The sequence below is a fragment of the Sinohyriopsis cumingii genome, chromosome 13, assembly GCF_028554795.1.
Source record: "Sinohyriopsis cumingii isolate HCF-2022 chromosome 13, ASM2855479v2, whole genome shotgun sequence".
Classification (NCBI taxonomy): domain Eukaryota; kingdom Metazoa; phylum Mollusca; class Bivalvia; order Unionida; family Unionidae; genus Sinohyriopsis; species Sinohyriopsis cumingii.
This window is the reverse complement of record NC_142973.1, coordinates 79,726,286-79,748,122: the sequence shown is the minus strand read 5'-3', so window position 1 is coordinate 79,748,122 and position 21,837 is coordinate 79,726,286. Positions and strand designations below refer to the sequence as shown.

Below are 21,837 nucleotides of genomic sequence, written 5' to 3'. Positions count from 1 at the left end.
CAAGTAAATCAACAATATTTTAGGTTGTTTCAGGGGCAGAGTACCTCAAGTCAAACAACTGGATCAACAAGTGCATTGGGAAGTTGCTTTTGTTGAAACCACTCAATGTATGCAAGTCCTGAATATCAACGAAGTTCATAAAACTTTCCTCATCTGTATCTTGAATGAACAAGTTCAAGAACAGTTTGACAAAATAGATACTCTCATTTACGAATAAAAAAAAGCATTATCCATCAAACTGCAGTTGAATACATATAAAAACTGAGTTCTTATCGTGTATTATTTTATAGCTTAACATATTGTTCAAATGATTGCCATTATTTTTAATGATCAGTATGTCAAAGCCCTGGAGAAAGCTTGAAAATGTGTACTGATCGAGTACCATAAAATTTCTTTGTCTTAAAATGCATTTTCAGATGGCACAATAATGTCCATTACTTTTGGTTCCAGTTTGTTTAATTTTAATACTACAAGTATTTTTTGTTACCCTGTGGAATTGATTGAAGGACTCTATTGCCTGTGTACTCTGATGTAGTTAAGTACAGCATGGTGAGAAACATAGTTGCTCCATTACTCTGAGTCATTCCTTTCAAAATGGCTTTGGTCCTTGCTGTATACAAGGAAAGTAGAAACACAAACTTGTTCACCTATACCTGAGACTGAATAATGCCATGCTCTGTTGGACGTATACCTGAAATTGATTAGTGCATGCTCTATTGGACATATACCTGAGACTGAATAGTGCCATGCTCTGTTGGATGTATACCTGAGACTGAATAGTATCATGTTCTATTGGATGTATACCTGAGACTGAATAGTACCATGTTCTATTGGATGGCCAATTCATAGAGTATAAAACCATCATGAAAGAAGCCATACTTTATGTGTATCCTGTAGAAGTCTAACCTAAAGTGGGAAATGACACCAAACTCTGAGCAGAACAAAAATCAAATCCAAGATGATGAGTGGAAGTGAAACCTTCTCCACTGCCTCTGGACTTCAATGTTCTAACAACAGTTAACCTGGATGTTGACATGCAGCTGAAACTTTAGCTATTGCAGAATATGCATGTGACTTTGGCAACTACAAAAATTCATGCTTTTAGAAAATACAGAATCCATAATCCTTAAGGGCAGCAATGCTTCATCTCAATTCAATTGTTGTTCACTACAGTATGCAGCTTTAATAAAATCAAAGAAAGATGAAAATGTGGCACTCACAATATTCTGATAATCGCTTTGTAATATCTCTTGAAATAGGAACTTTAATATTTTAGGGACTCAACAATAGATTAAGTTGAATTTCATCAGTTATAAAAATACTTTTATTGTCATTTCCATTTCTTCACAATATACCCATTCCATAATAAATAAGGCAGTTATCTATTATGAAAAGATGTGATGTGTAATGAATTATCAGCATTAACACCTGCTGAACAATCACCTGCATAATGTATAAACCCATGTACAAACATATAACAATCATCTCCATAACTATACATAAGTATGAATCCATATATAAAAGTACAACAATCACCTTCATAAAGATTACATCATATATAAAAACAAAACAATCACCTGCATAAAGTATACACCCATGTATAAAAATAGAACAATCACCTGCATAAAGTATACACTTGTGTATAAAGCAAGATATATATGATGACACTTTTTCATAAATCAACCAATTCTTACCTGCATTTTCTTTGTAAAAGCAGGCTAAAGATTATTAATGCTGCAGTAATGATAACTAAGTAGGTTTTCAGTGGTCTTATTTAGTCTACCAACTTTACAATAGTCATGTATGATGACTAACATTTTTCTGTATGGATATATATTAAAGCTGAGACAAAACACTATTTTCATTTCCTATACATGGATTTGGTCTCCTTTGGGATTTTATAAAACAGCAACACATGCAGGTTATTTAGTGCTGAGGCAACTGGAGTAAAGTACCTTGCCCTATGTGTCATGTGATGGCTAAATATATGCCAGAAGTGTACACCACTGTAGCGAATTGGAGTCAAGGACCTTGCCCTATGTGTCATGTGATGGCTAAATATATGTCAGAAGTGCACACTACTGTAGCCAATTGGAGTCAAGGACCTTGCCCCATGTGTCATGTGATGGCAAAATGTATGTCAGAAGTGCACAGAACTGTAGCCAACCTGCGCTGATCTGACCATTTTAAAATATCCTTCACACCTTCATTTGCGAGCCTGACACACTAAGAACTCAGCACAGTTGAACATCTCGAGTATTAATCAACCATAAATTGCTAATATTTAACAAAATGTGTTGCCATTGGAACAGGGGAAAGAGGCAAAATATCCCATGTAAGCTACTGTACACATATTAATGAAATAAGAAACCTTTATTATACAAGATCCAGTGAGCTTTTATTAATGGTGGCAGAAGAAACCAAGCAAATCTTATGTTAATGCTATTAAGTCTGACTGTAAGTAAATTTTAATGTCAATGCTGTCAAGTCTGACTGTAAGTAAATTTTAATGTCAATGCTGTCAAGTCTGACTAAGTAAATTTTAATGTCAATGCTGTCAAGTCTGACTGTAAGTAAATTTTAATGTCAATGCTGTCAAGTCTGACTAAGTAAATTTTAATGTCAATGCTGTCAAGTCTGACTGTAAGTAAATTTTAATGTCAATGCTGTCAAGTCTGACTGTAAGTAAATTTTAATGTCAATGCTGTCAAGTCTGACTAAGTAAATTTTTATGTCAATGCTGTCAAGTCTGACTAAGTAAATTTTAATGTCAATGCTGTCAAGTCTAACTGTAAGTAAATTTTAATGTCAATGCTGTCAAGTCTGACTAAGTAAATTTTAATGTCAATGCTGTTAAGTCTGACTGTAAGTAAATTTTAATGTCAATGCTGTCAAGTCTGACTAAGTAAATTTTAATGTCAATGCTGTCAAGTCTGACTAAGTAAATTTTAATGTCAATGCTGTCAAGTCTGACTAAGTAAATTGTAATGTCAATGCTGTTAAGTCTGACTGTAAGTAAATTTTATTGTCAATGCTGTCAAGTCTGACTGTAAGTAAATTTTAATGGACAACTGGTATCCTTGAGAAGATTTATGGTTGTACAAATTATATGGCCCCATCATAGCTATGTTGATTCATGCCAACTTCACAAAATGGTCCCATCCTGATACATTATCACAAAATGGTCCCATCTTGATACATCATCACAAAATGGTCCCATCTTCATACAACATCACAAAATGGTCCAATCTTGATACAACTTCACAAAATGGTCCAATCTTGATACAACATCATAAAATGGTCCCATCTTGATACAACATCACAAAATGGTCCAATCTTGATACAACATCACAAAATGGTCCAATCTTGATACAACTGCTGTTGTAGCTGTTGTAGGGTTTAACGCCATTTTTCAGCACACGATAGGCTATACATGGCGGCCAGTATTAATGGTGGAGGAAGAACCCGGGAAAACCCCGGAAGGAACCACCGACCCACGAGAAGCTACTGGCAAGCTTTCTCACATACCCACATTGGCAGAATCCGAGACTCGAACCTATGCAGACAGAGGTGAGATGGCAGTGATCCGTAACGGAGAGCGCTTTAGACCACTCGGCCACTTGATACAACATACAGAATGTTATTGAGCAGATGCAGGTTTACATATATAAACAATCCTGAAAAATTTGGTTTGAAGCCCAGAATATTGTTCATTGTAGCCCAGTATATAGGTTACTGTAGCCTAGTATATAGATCATTGGGAATAATATTTTTTTCCTGAAAAACTGTCAATATCTTCAATGTTTTCATTTGATTAGCATCAGTAATTTAAAGTCTTTAAGACAGATCTTTTCTTTGTGGTTGGCAACAGTTGTTCCAAATCATCTTTGCCATAATTATTTTTCTGTCAAATAACAAAAACAACAGTTATTGCTACAAAAGTAGCTTACAAATGTTTTTGAACAGGATTTTGTATACATGTAATTTTTCCAGCATGAAAATGGATATTCAGGAAAGATGACAGCAGGATATGAATACATCATCAGCCTGCAGTCATGCAAGAGTTAGGAAAATCTTCATTACATGTTACCACTAATTTTAGCGATAATGAAATAATCTACTGGCTTTGAAGCAAAGCAGGGTCATTCTGCATATATAGAGACAATAACTCCAATAACCGGTCAACAAACATTCATTTAAGTAAGGGTTACAGAACTCACCTGTGGATTCACCTGAGAAATATTATATGATGCATCAGCATCAAATCTGCCTGACTAAAACAGCTTTAACGAGATATCATCACTGCCATCAATAAGATAGTACCTGTGTGTTGCCATCTTTTAATGGACAATACAAAACTGAGATTAGCTGTGTGTTGCCATCTTTTAATGAAAAAGAAAAAATTGAACTAAGTGTTGCCATCTTTTAATGGACAAGACAAAATTGAGCTAACTGTTGCCATCTTTTAATGGATAAGACAAAAATAAGCTAACAGTTGGCATCTTTTAATAAATAAGACAAAATTGAGCCAGTCTATGTGTTGCCATCTTTTAATGGATAAGACAAAATTGAGCTGTGTTGCCATCTTTTAATGGATAAGACAAAATTAAGCTAACAGTTGCCATCTTTTAATAAATAAGACAAAATTGAGCCAGTCTGTGTTGCCATCTTTTAATGGACAAGACAAAATTGAGCTAAGTGTTGCCATTTTTCAATGGACAAGACAAAACTGAGCTAACCATTGCCATCTTTTAATAAATAAGACAAAACTGAGCTAGTCTATTTGTTGCCATCTTTTAATGGACAAGACAAAATTGAGCTTACCATTGCCATCTTTTAATAAATAAGACAAAATTGAGCTAGTCTATGTGTTGCCATCTTTTAATGGACAAGACAAAATTTAGCTATGTGTTGCCATCTTTTAATGGACAAGACAAAATTTAGCTATGCTTTGCCATCTTTTAATGGACAAGACAAAATTTAGCTAAGTGTTGCCATCTTTTAATGGACAAGATAAAATTGAGCCAGTCTATGTGCTAATTTTTATTAAACTTTGCTTATGCAAATGCTGAAGGCAGTATGTGGACCAGACCAACAGGGCTGAGTAAAACAGAAGAGCCTGTAGCCACATCATGAAAATTAAATACAAATTCGTTTTCTATTAACACAAACAATTATATTTACACTGAAATCTGAACAAATTCATAGTCACCATACAAATTATTGGTACAAATGTAGGAGTGATTTTCAAATAGTTGGGTAAACATGTGAGGAACAAAATGATACAACCAGTATATTCAAAGATAAATGAAATAAACAACAAGTATGATACATTAAATGCAGTCTGAACAATAAAAAAAATATATACCAATGGTCCAACATATTTTTTACAAATAAAAATACATAAAACTATAAAAATTCAGCTTATATAAACCATTAATTTTTAGATATGTAAAAAAGAATAGCCAAAGTAGAAGATAAGGATGCTTAATTTTACCAGTTTTGGCATCTATTTACATTTAACATTACAAAAATAGGTCACTGGTGAGATCCCTGAACCTTGGTTACTAGCAAAAATACAATGTTTTGCATCATTATATAACATTAATTTTAGGCATAACGAAAGAGAAGCAATCTGAATACATGTTTTCCTACTGTTTTGAACAGATGTGTCACTCAACCATAAAAAAAATATTTCTCCTCAGAAAGTTAAATACTAAATTGTATTTCATTTCACTGATCAATTTAGCCATCCATCAGTATGTGTGTGTGTGTGTGTATATATATATATATACACACACACACACACATATATATATATGTATATATATATATATATATATATATATATATATATATATATATATATATATATATATATATATATATATATATATATGACAATTATGACACTGAATTAAAAAAGAATGCATATATTAAGCAGTTGCAACATTCTTATCCATATAATCAAGCATCTGAGAGAGAGAAAAATTTCATCATAAAACTAATTTTGTGAGTAATGTTTGGTTGGTAGGTTTTAGTGACATTTCTGCACTTTCTACTATCTATACCATACCAAGGCAATAGGATGTACAAGGGCAACACCAAGGTAGCCTGAAACAGTGCCCCCTTGATTACAACAGTGGAGCTGTACTAGATGAGTTACCTAGGTCCCGATATCTCAGACAACAGTGACATTCTTATTCAATGTTGTCAATAAACAACACCTGGGATTTTTCAGGTTTATTCATGAGTCATTTAGAATGAAGACAACACAGTGGCTTGTCAAAAATTAAAATGGATATATTTCCTTGCACGATGAGTTTAAAAAAATTCAAGAATGAGATTCGATCTGTTTATCATTGCACAAAAGTTTTAAATGTGAAAGATTTGATGAAGTCACATCTGATGTAATATGCATTGAATCTCTCTCTCTCTCTCTCTCTCACACACACACACGCACACAATGTGATGAACAGGTTGAATTTAAACATTCTTGACTTATTGAAGCTTGATACTTCCACTATTGCCTGCATTACTAACAGTGCTGATGCACAAGCTGAAAGGTCCTTTTCCTGGTGTTATCAGGATAACGTTACATTATGCATGGATGACGACTATTTCCTATTCGCAAACTGCAACCAACTTTAAAAAACAAAAAATAATGTTGCTGCTCATCTTAAACTTAATTCTATGAAAAACTGTGAAAATATGAGATTCTTTAAGTTTTTTATGATTTCTCTAAGAGAGATATAATTTCATGTCTATTAAAATAAGTACATCTGAAACATCAATACTAAACCGTGACAATACATGAGCAATTGCTAATTAAATACAAATGTACAGTCATACTTTATTACTTGCATACACATACAGAAATGACATGTTTAAATGTTCTTAAAACCATCATTTGTAGCAGACACAAAGTACATAAGTTCCTCAAGAAGTTTAATGTTCTACCTTCTGAAAAGAATTTACAGAGATTCAAGATAACCTTATGGAAAATACTTATTGTGATTTATACTTGATATATGCTTGACTTATACAGGACTTATAGGCCACTTATAACTTACTAATACTTTGCATGTGTAATGATGTATGTGAAATGTTAGTCTGTAGTGTACAGTTTACTAATACTTTGCATGTGTAATGATGTATGTGAAATGTTAGTCTGTAGTGTACAGTTTACTAATACTTTGCATGTGTAATTGATGTATGTGAAATGTTAGTCTGTAATGTACAGTTTACTGGTACTGTGCATGTGTAATGATGTATGTGAAATGCTAGCCTGTAGTGTACAGTTTACTAATACTTTGCATGTGTAATGATGTATGTGAAATGCAAGTCTGTAGTGTACAGTTTACTAATACTGTACATGTGTAATGATGTATGTGAAATGTTAGTCTGTAGTGTACAGTTTACTAATACTTTGCATGTGTAATGATGTATTTGAAATGTTAGTCTGTAATGTACAGTTTACTAATACTTTGCATGTGTAATTGATGTATGTGAAATGTTAGTCTGTAATGTACAGTGTACTAATACTTTGCATGTGTAATGATGTATTTGAAATGTTAGTCTGTATAAGTACAGTAACACTCTTGATCCATGCTTCACTTACATTTCACTTATAATAACAAGTCATTTAGAGGTGGTACGATCATTGATAGGTGGTACGTGTCTTTATCAGTCAAGTAACTGTAATCTCATGGACAATGTTATTTCCTGACAAACAGTTAACTGGAGTCAAAGGCTTACTGCAAAACACAATCCAAGTTCAACAAAGGTGCCTATATGATCCCACCCTCCAATTCATCACTTCCCACAACATTCAACGATTTGTGTGTGTGTGTGTGTATGTGTGTAAATTGTAAAATGGGGACATGAGTGAGCATACACAATCAAACAATGCAGACATGTACTTTGTAAACAAGGAATTTTTCAGCATCTAACAAAAAAATTCCAGCATCTAACAAAAAATTATTTTTTATAATAATTGCATTCAAAATTTATTTTGGTAGCAAACATTCCACTGTGTATATTCTAATGAAATCAATAAAATAATTTATTGTTGGATGATGAAATATAATTTGATATTGTAAAGATGTCTGAATGGCAAAAATCCTTTCACAGCTTACAATATGATACCAAGCAAGCCGTTTCAAAGGTGCTGGCTCCAAACAGCAGGTATATGTGTTGAAATCATTTTAAAAACTGTTACTTAAATGGGCATGAGATTTTTACAAGGTCAGATCTTACGGGTATGATCTGCATGTATACACTCCATAAAACTGATGACTTCATATAAGGACAATTTCCTGTTGGGTGGGGGAGGGGGAAGAGTGTCCCTTTTAAAAGACCTAAAATTTCAATGAATTTAGTAGTTGTTCACTTTTATCTCACCTATATGTGTAGTAAGTGAATGACCTACAAGCACATAGTATACTTCACTTCAAAATGAAATGCCTACTTCTTCTGTATGTCACTTATGAGTGATCTATAAGATAGGAAATACCTTCAGACAGAGACTAATAAAATATATACTAGGCATAAATTGTATTCAATCAGATTGTAGACTTCCATGTTAAGTCCAGACCCCAAATCTGCTTGTGAAATTCAGACCTCGTTCTGGATACAGATCTTGCTACCAAACACAGCTCCTATTAAATGTAACAGTGTTGTATATCATGGAATGATTACATCCAATTAAATGTAACAGTGTTGTATATCAAAGGAATGATTACATCCAATTAAATGTAACAGTGTTGTATATCATGGAATGATTACATCCAATTAAATGTAACAGTGTTGTATATCAAAGGAATGATTACACTGAATTAAATGTAACAGTGTTGTATATCAAGGAATGATTACATCGAATTAAATGTAACAGTGTTGTATATCAAAGAATGATTACATCCAACTACATGTAAGTGTTGTATATCAAAGGAATGATTACATCAAATTAAATGTAACAGTGTTGTATATCTAGGAATGATTACATCCAACTACATGTAAGTGTTGTATATCATGGAATGATTGCATCCAATTAAATGTAATAGTGTTGTATATCAAAGAAATGATTACATCAAATTAAATGTAACAGTGTTGTATATCAAGGAATGATTAAATCCAACTACATGTAAGTGTTGTATATCAAAGGAATGATTACATTGAATTAAATGTAACAGTGTTGTATATCAAGGAATGATTACATCCAACTACATGTAAGTGTTGTATATCATGGAATGATTACATCGAATTAAATGTGACAGTGTTGTATATCAAGGAATGATTGCATACATCCAACATAAGTGTTGTATATCATGGAATGATTGCATCCAATTACATGTAACAGTGTTGTATATCAAGGAATGATTACATACATCCGACGTAAGTGTTGTATATCATGGAATGATTGCATCCAATTAAATGTAACAGTGTTGTATATCAAGGAATGATTACATCCAACTACATGTAAGTGTTGTATATCATGGAATGATTACATCGAATTAAATGTAACAGTGTTGTATATCAAGGAATGACTACATACATCCAACGTAAGTGTTGTATATCATGGAATGATTGCATCCAATTAAATGTAACTGTTGTATATCATGGAATGATTGCATCCAATTATACATAACAGTGTTGTATATTGCAGAATGATTACATCTAATTCCATGTACGAGTGTTGCATATCATGGAATGATTACATCCAAATCCATGTAACAGTATTGTATATCATGGAATTATTACATCCAATTATACATAACAGTGTTGTATATTGCAGAATGATTGCATCCAATTCCATGTAACATTGTTATCATGGAATGATTACATCTTATTACATGTAACAGTGTTGTATATCATGGAATGATTACATCCAATTATACATGTACCAGTGTTGCATATCACAGAATGATTACATCTAATTCCATGTAAGAGTGTTGCATATCATGGAATTATTACATCCAAATCCATGTAACAGTATTGTATATCATGGAATTATTACATCCAATTCCATGTAACAGTATTGTATATCATGGAATTATCACATCCAATTACATGTAACAGTACTGTATATGATGAAATGATTACACTGAACTGGCACCATATTGTAAAGATCGAGCTGGAGTATCGACAACTGGTTCCCATGTGACATGACTTTGTACAGGATCTGGATTTATCTGACTTGCATAGGCTTGTGCACCTGCAAAAGACAGCGATATTCAAGAAACTGTCTACCACTGAGTTTGAATGATGAAGACATTTATTTACCTAGACCTTAAAAACTTAACATTTATCTGCAGTATAAGATACATGGTGCCTGGTACAAAAAGTACCAACATAGAGCTACACTAAAGATGCAATGTATTTTCCTCAACATTTTGAAAGCACTACTGGACTGGGATAAACTTTGTTACACTTCACATCATCCAATTTTCTGTTTTCAAGGGGCACACACACTCCTCATTAAAAGTCCTACCATTTATGTGAAGAACACAGTAGCAATATAAGGAGATAAAGGAAATGTATAACCTGAAAGGACTCATTACCAGCAGTTTAAATGCCATTTGTGCCAGAAGAAAAAAACAATAAAACATAATTTGATTGAAATTCGATACTTATATAAGAACAATTTGTTCTGAATTTATTCCTGGATACATGTTCATATTTCACTGTACAATCTGAAGTCACCAAAGAACATCTGCATCTTCCCTCAAAAAGATATAAAACATCTGTGGTGCTGTACACTCAGTGGGACTGTTCTAATAGCTGTACAATCACAGAGACTGTCTTAATGGCTGATTCTGTGCTGTATAGTCATGGAGATTATTCTAATTGTTGATTTTGTGCTGTACAGTCACAGGGAACACTATAATTGTCAATTTTGTGCTGTACATTTACAGGGACTGTTCTAATTGTTGATTTTGTGATTTATAGTGTTACAACTCTATCATCACAAACTAATTAACAGAAAGAAGCATAACCAACAAGTTTTGTAAAACTCAGGAAACAATTCAATTATCAATGTTATAAATGAAAATGTGAGAGGAGTATTATTAAGTGAATCCAAAATAATCCTGAAATTCTATTAAAGTTTAAAAGAAAAGTTCAGTATAACTTTCAGAACCAGAAATGTACTGGTCCACCAAGAATCATGACGTTGTCAAAATGGTGTTGTTCCACACTCCTTTGAATAATTCACAACAGTTCAAAAATAATATTAAAGTCCAACTGTTCTATTTCCACTGAAAAATCTAAAAAATAATCTATAAGTACAACATAAAACACATCTGCAGACTTAAAGCAGGAACACATGAAATAAGAATGACTCGAAAATAGGAATGAATCAGATTGCTCAGTTTTTTCTTTATATACACCTATATTTAACAATATATGCCCACATAACAGATCTTACTACTTAATAAATATTTCAAAATGTCTATTCATGTGACCTAGCCCATTCAACGAGAAATTACTTAATTCTTCTAGAACCAACCAATAACCAATTAACCGAAAGTCATCAACAAGTCTTATTATTATGATTATTATTAGTAATTTTCAACAAAAATGTAATCATCTATTTATAGATCCTATGTAACTGTATGCTCTTAACATTTCTCAAACAAACCCTAGTCATGCAGACAAACTCTAACAAAAGATAATATGTACAATTTACAGCTGTGAATAAAAATTACAAAAATTAGATACAATCATGTATCAGGAGTTACAAAAATATAGATATGCATAATAACATTCACAGGTATTGTTCTAATTGTTTATTTTGTGCACTTTAAACTCACACCTGGGACCATTCTAATGGTCGATATTGCTCTGTACAGTCAAAGGGCCTTGTTTAATTGTTGATTTTGTTCTGTACAGTTAAAGGGAATGTTCTAATGACTGCTTTTGTGCTGTACACATACAGGGACTGTTCAAATGACTGATTTTGTGCTGTACAGTCACAGGGACTGTTCTAATGGCTGATTTTGTGCTGTACAGTCACAGGGACTGTTCTAATGGCTGATTTTGTGCTGTACACCCACAGGGACTGTCCTAATGGCTGATTTTGTGCTGTACAGTCACAGGGACTGTTCTAATGGCTGATCTTGTACTGTACATTCATAGTGACTGTTCTAATAGCTGAAACTACTGTGCATTCACAGGGACTGTTCTAATGACAGATTTTGTGCTGTATATTCACAGGGACTGTTTTAATCATTGATTTGGTCACTTAGTGATTTATTAGTGTCAAACTCTGCAATGAAATATGACTAAAGTAATGTTCATATTGTCTTGTAATTCCTATAATTAGATCTGGGTTTTTTATTTCTCCTGTCCAATGATGATATCTAATTAGAGTAATTTTTAAGGTTCAGTTCTGTTTAATTATTACTAATTATTTTAAAACTTACAATCAAGGCATCTCTTTAGACTCACTATCAAAGAATCTGCTTAACTTTACCACTGAGATATTGCTTTAACCCTACAATCAAGGTACCTCTCTAACCTCACTATCAAAGTATCTGCTTAACTTTACTGCTGAGATATCTCTTTAGCCTCACTATCAAAGTATCTGCTTAACTTTACTATTGAGATATCTCTTTAACCTCACAATCAAAGTATCTGCTTAACTTTACAAATGAGATATCTCTTTAGTCTCACTATCAAAGTATCTGCTTAACTTTACAAATGAGATATCTCTTTATAGCCTCACTATCAAAGTATCTGCTTAACTTCACTACTGAGATATCTCTTTAACCTCACTTATAATCAAAGTATCTGCTTAACTTTACTACTGAGATATCTCTTTAGCCTCATTATCAAAGTATCTGCTTAACTTTACTACTGAGATATCTCTTCAACCTCACTATCAAAGTATCTGCTTAACTTTACTACCGAGATATCTATTTGGCCTTAAAATCAAAGTATCTTGTCAGTTTTTAGCTATCAAGGTACAACTGTACCTCTTTAGGGGCCCAGAGTGGCCGAGTGGTCTAAAGCGCTCTCCGTTACGGATCACTGCCATCTCACCTCTATCTGCGTGAGCTCGAGTCTCAGCCTTGGCTAACGTTGGTATGTGAGAAAGCCTGCCAGTAGCTTTTCGTGGGTCGGTGGTTCTTCCCGGGGTTTTCCAGGGTTCTTCCTCCACCAATTATACTGGCCGCCATGTATAGCCTATCTTGTGCTGAAAAATGGCGTTAAACCCTACAATAACAACAACCTCTTTAACCTTTGAGAAGTGTATTAATACATGAAAATGTGTGATAATTTGTATAGGTTGTGATATTTGTGATAATTTGTATAGGTTGTGATAATTTGGAAAGGTTGTGATAATTTATGTAGTGCTTTAGAGATATTACTCTAACTGTGGCATTCTCCGTACAAAAATAACACAAGTCCCTTGAAGCCACTGATCCTCTACCTGAGCTGACAGATGGACATGTGTCAGATAATGGACAACAGCCCATCCCATAAACTATTCTAGTCTACGACCTGAAGAGTTAAATATTGTAAGAGTTCCATACTCCTGTCAACCCCAAGCTGACAATTGTATATCAGTGATACTATTACAAACTTAAATTTTCAAACAAAATGTAAAGGACATTCCAAGTTTTATTCTGTCTTTAGTGATGGTATAATGCCATTATGCCATCAAAATGCCACTGGTTCCATAAGAAAATGGTCATTGGCATTCAATTTACAGAGAAAGCATAACTATTTCCAACCATGCAAGCAAAGTACATGTGCTGACATAACTAATCATATAAGTTTTAGAAAGATTGTACCAACATAATTTCCTATATAGTTTTCAGAATTTTTTATTAACTGGCTTGGTGTCAAAATGTAAAATGTTAAATCTTGGATTCTTGGGAAATCATGGCAAGAACTGGAAAATGGAGGTTACTGAGTTGAGTAGCAGATGAAACAGAAGTAGGCCATCTTTCTTGTCAAAATTGACCATGTATACAAGTATTTGAGTATGCGATTTTCACCACATAATGGATAAAAATAACTAAATTTACAAGGTAATTTGCTTTAAATTAATTCAGAAACAGTTCATGTGAAGCCAGTGCTTTTCAAGAACATTAGTTTTTTCCCCAGCCTCTGTTCCTGCTTTATAACTAGTTTTATTTGTGTCTAATGTTATGTACTCATTAGATTTCAAATAACACTTCCTGATATTAGATTGAGGATAGTCTGATAATAGTAATTCTATCTGGAAAAGAAAGAATAGTTCTCATGTGCATGAATAGGTGTAAAAACAACATGTTACGGCACACTGCATAACCAAGATTTGACATGTATGCCATTATTCCCCTAACTGAGAGTATGTGGATTTGACATCACATTTCTTTCAAGAAAAAATGTGAATGGAAATAACTCATTTGTAAAAACAGCAGAAAATGGACAGAAAAAAGTAACCAATCATCCATTAATTGTATTTAGATGATGTAACAAGACATTGTAAATTTCAAAAACATCAAATGGAAAAGAGAAAACCTCTCACAGATGTAACAAAGATATGATTTTGTTTGCATTACCAAAATAAAGATTAGAAACCACAAATAAAACAAGAAGATGATGCCAAATTAAATCTTTTAAGTTAATGATTATTCATTAGGGGAGTCCATTATCGTGTTTCATAATCTTTGGTGAAAAAGCAAAAATTGTGTCTGGCTACATTTCCAACCAATTAATGGTGTCCTGCTATATTTCCAACCAATTAATGGTGTCAGGCTACATTTCCACCTATTAATGGAATCCTGCTATATTTGCAGCCAATTAATGGTGTCCTGCTACATTTCCAACCATATTATAGTGTCCTGCTACATTTCCAACCAATTAATGGTGTCTTGCTATATTTGCAACCAATTAATGGTGTCCTGCTATATTTGCAGCCAATTAATGGTGTCCTGCTACATTTCCAACCATATTATAGTGTCCTGCTACATTTCCAACCAATTAATGGTGTCTTGCTATATTTGCAACCAATTAATGGTGTCCTGCTACATTTCAAACCAATTAATGGTGTCCTGCTACATTTCCAACCAATTAATGGTGTCCTGCTACATTTCCAACCAATGAATGGTGTCCTGCTATATTTGCAACCAATTAATGGTGTCCTGCTACATTTCCAACCAATTAATGGTGTCCTGCTATATTTGCAACCAATTAATGGTGATAGTTTTCATATCTTCATCTTAATGTTTAATGTTTTAAGGAAGCTCAGTTCTTTGATGTCTCTTTTATCACACAATCAGTTGGATATGTTCAATGATGTGGTAAACAGTGTGTAACAAAGATCCCACTGGACTCTTACATTACATATTTTTCTCAACAACAAAAAACAGTTAACTGCTTACACAGTACCTACGAGGAACTATCTCCATTCATATGGAAATAAACTGCTCCTACTCTGCTATTTTAAGTTCACTTAACATGACCAACTTATTAAAAGTATGAAATGTTTGGAATACCTTGTCTGAGATGTAACACTTATTTTATGATATCAAATTCTATACCATATCCTTCAAATACATTTAGGACAGGACCTAAAATTTAAAGTATGAAAAATTATGACTGAACATAAAACTTATAATATGGCTGCTACCAGTTCACAAAAGTTCATACTGTATCTTGGTATGCTGAATTCAATGATAGTTAAAACATTATTTTATGTCCATTATATTACCAGAGCCCTTAGTAGTGTAAGTCCTGATTCTAGGATCTCATTTTGCTAGTTTTGAACTCTAAAATAGGGGCTAAGGACTCTTATGTTTCGTTTTAATTTCTTGGGACTGTGCAGGACTTCCCTTTCCCAAATCAGAGAGCTTTGATAACATTTATCTTATAGTCTAAAAGATCTATTCTTTGTTGCACAAGTACAGGATTAATACTAATTTTTAAACAAACAAAATGCCAAAAGATCAACAGAATGCATTTTCAACCCCAACTTTCATTTCCTGATTAGATCCCACTTCTATTCAGATAATTCCTGCCTTTGTTTCAAATGGAGAAGTTTCCTGGCTAAATCATGATATAAAACTGACTTTGCGTCACTCACCTGTTCCCATGATCCCAGTGGTGATTGTTGGGATAGGGGTATTAAGTTGTTGTCCTTGTCGAGCTCTTCTCCTTTTCCTCAACGCACGGAATACTAAGAGAAGTGTTATAATAATGACCACAGCAAGAACAGCAATAGTTACTGCAGCGATAGTGTCTGTTGTTTCTCTTTCACTGGTTTCATTGATGATCTCGTCATTGTTACCTATTGAACTTATAGTTACTGGTTGACTTATAGTTGAATTAACTGGACTATATTCTTTCACCATGATAGATGCACTGACTATTTAATACGACCTCATGATCTGGATGATAACAATCTACACAACAGGGCTCTCTTTAAGACCGAAGGGAAAAAGACTTTGTTGTCAGACCTGTGGAATCATGGAATCTGGTTGAACATACAGACTTACTCGTGGTCTTCTCAATCTGAAAAAGAGTAATTTTTATCTAGAAGTAAAAGAATTTCCAGGTACACATAACATTCAAGTACAACATGACTATTATGTATTTATGAAGCACTGGGCTATGTTTTCCAGGTACATGTAACATAATGCATGGCCACAATGTGTTTATGAATCAATGGGCTGTGTTTTCCAGGTTCATGTAACATATAACATGGCCATGAAATATTTTATGAAGCAAATAGGCTGTGTTTTCTTAGTAAATGTAACATATAAGTACAACACGGCCATGATCTAATTACGAAGCATTGTGCTCTGTTCCTCACAACACTATCTCAGTTATTCAACATGTCCCCTCTAAGTGAACCAATAAACTCCATCTCCCTACAACTGGACTGGTTCACTTTTTTAAGACTATGCAGGTCTACAATGTACTGTTTAAATTTATGTGCATTAAGCAGTCCAAATCATCAACAGTTTAGTAGCCTTAATATTTTATTGCCCAAAACTATAAAATTTCTGAACAAAGAAAGCTATGAATGATGACGTATAATTTCAGTATGTTATGTTGGCTCCACTGATTGCCAAACTGGCAGTGTTTACCAAGCTTTTCATATAACAATTCATTTTGATTGCCAAACTGGCAGTGGTTACCAAGCTTTTCATATAACAATTCATTTTGATTGCCAAACTGGCAGTGGTTACCAAGCTTTTCATATAACAATTCATTTTGATTGCCAAACTGGCAGAGGTTACCAAGCTTTTCATATAACAATTCATTTTGATTGCCAAACTGGCAGTGGTTACCAAGCTTTCAATATAACAATTTATTTTGATTGCCAAACTGTCAGAGGTTACCAAACGTTTCATATAGCAATTTATACTGACTGCAAAATTGGCAGTCAGGTTATCAAGAATATTACATAATAAATCAAGTATTTAATATAACAGATTATTTTGATTGCCAATGTGGCAGTTGTACATTTTTTATAAAGCAATTTATTTTATGAAAAAGAGCATAACTGGCAACTGAAAATGTAATGGCTCGCTTTTCTACAGTTGTTCGCCTTGAAGATACTGACATCCCTACAGTAATACATTTTACAAGCCGCTTAATTGATGTCATGGACTCAAGCTTAAAAACAAATATATACAAATGCACATTCAGTAATTTTGGAAGGGTATTAGGTGATGCGATTTGGATTTTTAATGTAGCTTTAACAATTTTTCAGTCATATCGCTACGATGTCTGCAATGTGGTATAGTTATGTCTAGCACTGAGGAATTATGCTGCAGACATGTAGCATGTTGTCCCACTAAGTCACATTATACTGACACCAGGCCAACCAGTCCTAACACTAACCTCTTAGTGCTGAATGCCAAGTGAGACAGCTGTTAGTACCATTTAGGAAGGGTATTAAAAAAGAATATTTCGCATGTTCTTTGGTCAACAGACTGACTGTAATGAGAAACTAGAATATTTTGTACATGTTTGGATCAATAGAACAATAATGATGAAAAATTGATTATTATTTTATTCTTAGGTCAACAGAAAAATGGGGACTGAAAAAGTACAATGTTTTGTACTTTTCTAGGTCAATTGACCAATGGTGACTGAAAAAGTACAATGTTTTGTACTTTTCTAGGTCGACTGACCAATGGTGATAAAAAAATACGTTTTGTACTTTTCTAGGTCAACTGACCAATGGTGACTAAAAAAGTACAATCTTTTGTACTTTTCTAGGTCAAATGTCCAATGGTGATGAAAAAGTAAAATATTCTGAATGTAATTAGGTAAACAGACTCAGCAAAATGTCTCCACAAATGATAATTTGAGTTGACCTTTCATTTTCACAAGGTCAATCCTTTTTTAATGTTACATACTGTTTCATGAATAATTTGAGTTGGAGCTAGTTATTACTGTTAGTCTCTGCTGAATATGACACAGAAAACTGATGTTATGTTGTTGTTACATTTTGTGTTCTGAACCATACCATACATAAAGCCATTATTAAATACTGGGTGCAAAGAAGAAAAATCTAAACACAAAGTTCAAATTGCTGTATTTATAGTCTAATTGTGATAAAATGTGATCACACTACTTAAGTGTATACATTTATCACTCCCAATTCATACCCTCAAGGGTAGCAAGGGCATGGGTAAAGAGGGGATTAAGGGTATATCGCTTACTTGTGTAAATGATTTAAGTTACCATTCTGAATCTAAACATTCATAAAATCTCTAAATATGTAAACAAATATGCATCATGTACATATGATATGTTACACTAGATCTGCACGTCATGTATAGTTATCTCCCTTTTCTTCCTGAGATTTTTGGTGGAAGAGACCAAGGGTGTCTGTGCTGGAGTGTTCAGCCTATTGCTCATATGGACTAAGGGATTAAGAATAAAAAGTGAGTGTTCTGAAGGGTTTAATGCCATGGGTCAAAAGAAGAAGGACTTTACTTATTATCAGCATACAAGGTCAGTTGGAATAAATTATAGATGACTATGAGAACTATTCTAGTCATTGCATTCATTTACATTAATGTGTGAGGTGGCACTTCCCACAAAAAAAGTATGAATCAAATTTATAAAAAGACAAAATTTAACAAATTTACAAACTGACTAGGTAAGATATATGAGCAGTTGCATACTAAGATGGTACTTTTCCATGGATATCAGGATCATTACTAATCGTGACTGTTAAACAAAGCATAATGCAATAGGCTTCATGATTGTGAATATGATGTGTGTTCATCCATATGTGCATGTCCTTTTGTACAATGGTCTCTATGGTGTGTCAAATAGACCATGTTTTTTAAGATATCAAAAATGTGGTTAGAGATTTCAACTCAAGATTCAATAATCAATAAAGTTTAGAAACCTGAATTACCAACTGTGGTACAATAGATCGTTCAGCATGCACAAAAAGACGTGGGCAGAGAATATGAATATTCTAGACTCATCATATTGGTTGGGACATCATATGTCATTATTATTACAAAAAAAAAAAAAAATATGTAGAGAATTGTGTTACTGTCTTCATCATAAAATGCTGCATATGGTCAATACAGGCCTTTGAACCTTTTTAAAGATCTACTGCCAAGGCTGTTTGGGAAGAACTAGAACACATTTTATTTGTAAACAATGAAACACACAGAAAAGTAGTCCATGTTCAATTCTTCCAATTGTATTCAAAATCCACTTCTCCTTGCCACTAAATGGATTATTCGTTAAGTATTAGTGTCTTTTCATTGTCACTACATACATACTCCATCCATATTGTTGTACACTCCATCAAATGTCTGTGGACCAAAAGGTATGGAAATGTATTTATTATAAGTTAATCCTTACACTCACTGCTGAATGGTGTATGAAACTTACATGAAAGAAATGGGTCACGACCAGTACCATAATTTTAAACCTTTTCTTCACAATCTGAGAACCAACCTCCACCCACCTGTACTGAATTGTGTGTTACCAACAGCTCTAAAATGTGTTCATGGAATACAGACGTCTCAGATGACTTGACCATGGTATGACGGACGGACGGACCGACTAGGGTAACATAATATGCCCCGAATAATGTATAGTGTGTGGGGCATAACAAAGTCATTACATTTAAGTTAGAGTACAACCTTCAATATTTCGCTCATTTCATTTCGTCAGTCAGTTGACGGAAGCACAACGAGTTTCTAAGTGCCCTCTAGCGGACAGGTGTTTTCCAGGTAGATAGTAAAATGTATAGAAGTACGTGAATCAGAGAATGCGCACTTCGTTGGCCTAACGATGCAAAGAATATTCATACCAAAAGACCCCGCTGGAAAACAGTTAAAGTAGGATTTTTATGATTAAAATGGTAATAAGTACGCACAACCCCACCCCATCTCACCCCCCCAAATCGTCAGTGCTTTAAGTATTGTCTTATTATGAGTTGTTTTCAGCACACTAGAAAAACATTTCAGTCTCACAATTCCTAGCGATCTGAAATGGAGCCCTTGATAATATACGATGGACTTTAAATACCACTTGATACATCTAGTTATCAGTTACATGCAAGGAAGCATGTCCTTAATATGAAATAGTAAAGTCTAGGAAGTCATTATCTCAACTCGGAGTGTAAAATAAAGAAAAAGAAAGTTTATATTTTTTTAAATAAAAAGGCTGGACAAGACTCAGTACAAATCCACACACACAGTTTTAATAAATAAAATAATTAGAAATCAAGGTGAATGTGCAGACAAGTTACTTTATGCTCAAACCGATAACTGCATTCCACCACCCACCTGTTAAAAAAAACCCAACGTTTTCCTATTGTTTTTACTACAACTATTAGACAGGGTTGTAAAATATTTGGAAACCAAATTTTGCACGCCCTCCCCCCCCCCCAATATATTCATTTGTTGTTGTTGTTGCTAGTAGTAATAGTAGTAGTAGTAATAGTAGTAGTAGTACTAGTAGTAGTAGTAGTAGTACTATTAGTAGTAGTAGCACTAGTAGTAGTAGTATTAGTAGTAGTAGTATAATTGCATTGTTGTACATAAACAATACAGATCATGATTTTTCGGTCTTGCGAAAAGAAAAGTTTGTCTCGTTGTACAATGCTTTCCAAACTTTCCAATTTTTGCGAACTTGGTCCTTTTTTAGACAAATAAAAAATTGAATGGTTAAGAAATTAGACGTATTTATATGTTAAAAACTATTGGTGCTAGACCTGAACCAAAATATCTGACATCCCACTCAAAACTTGTCTTGACTACATAAGATTACTGAAGCTATCGCTCTGCACCTTAGATCTTCATGGCTGCCCTTTAAAAATTTAAATTTGACGAGAGAGAGAGAGAGAGATCCGATGGAATTTCAAAATTTAGTCCCACTTCCAGTTCAATATGTATTTATTCAACTGGACCTTTGAGTGTTTTACATTTTCCTGGTTGCACATGTTCTCTGTTTGTATATTTAATTGAACGATTTTAAACTATACTGTGCCCATCTAGGAAGATATATGCAATTATGAATATCATCTATCGAGTCTAAATTGCACGGAAACATGGATCCTGTTGATTACAGGTAAATCAGCTGAATGGATTCCAGGTAATAGGAATGGTGTCTGTAATCTTGAGAATGCAGTGAGTCTCACTGGGCTGTGAGACGTCTCAAGTCTTACGTCAATCATTTCAGACTAATTTCTAGCCTAAAACAGGAAAATATGTAATATGTTCTGCCTAAGTTGAATCATACAGCCTTGTGATTACAATAATAGCTACATTAAAAGAAAGAAGAAAAACAAAAACAGCATTACAGATTTGTCTTGGTTCAAGTTAAATCACAATGCCGCCCAACGAACTTCATACA

The 21,837-nt window shown here is 33.6% G+C and overlaps 1 protein-coding gene across 2 annotated transcripts; it reads right to left on the bottom strand.

Moving 5' to 3' along the window:
- Positions 1-1,301: 1,301 nt before the first annotated feature.
- Positions 1,302-20,192, bottom strand: LOC149785880 (uncharacterized). 2 transcript variants are annotated; one of them, XM_089979872.1, is made up of 3 exons: positions 20,121-20,192; positions 16,076-16,503; positions 1,302-10,213 (listed from the first exon to the last, which is right to left on the bottom strand). In XM_089979872.1, the coding sequence occupies exons 2-3, from the start codon at positions 16,341-16,343 to the stop codon at positions 10,098-10,100; spliced, it is 384 nt and encodes a 127-aa protein (XP_089835998.1). In that variant the 5' UTR covers positions 16,344-16,503; positions 20,121-20,192; the 3' UTR covers positions 1,302-10,097. The 2 variants fall into 2 exon arrangements, with proteins under 2 accessions (XP_089835998.1, XP_089835999.1); XM_089979873.1 differs by having other exon boundaries at positions 20,102-20,168.
- Between the last annotated feature and the right edge of the window lie 1,645 nt (positions 20,193-21,837).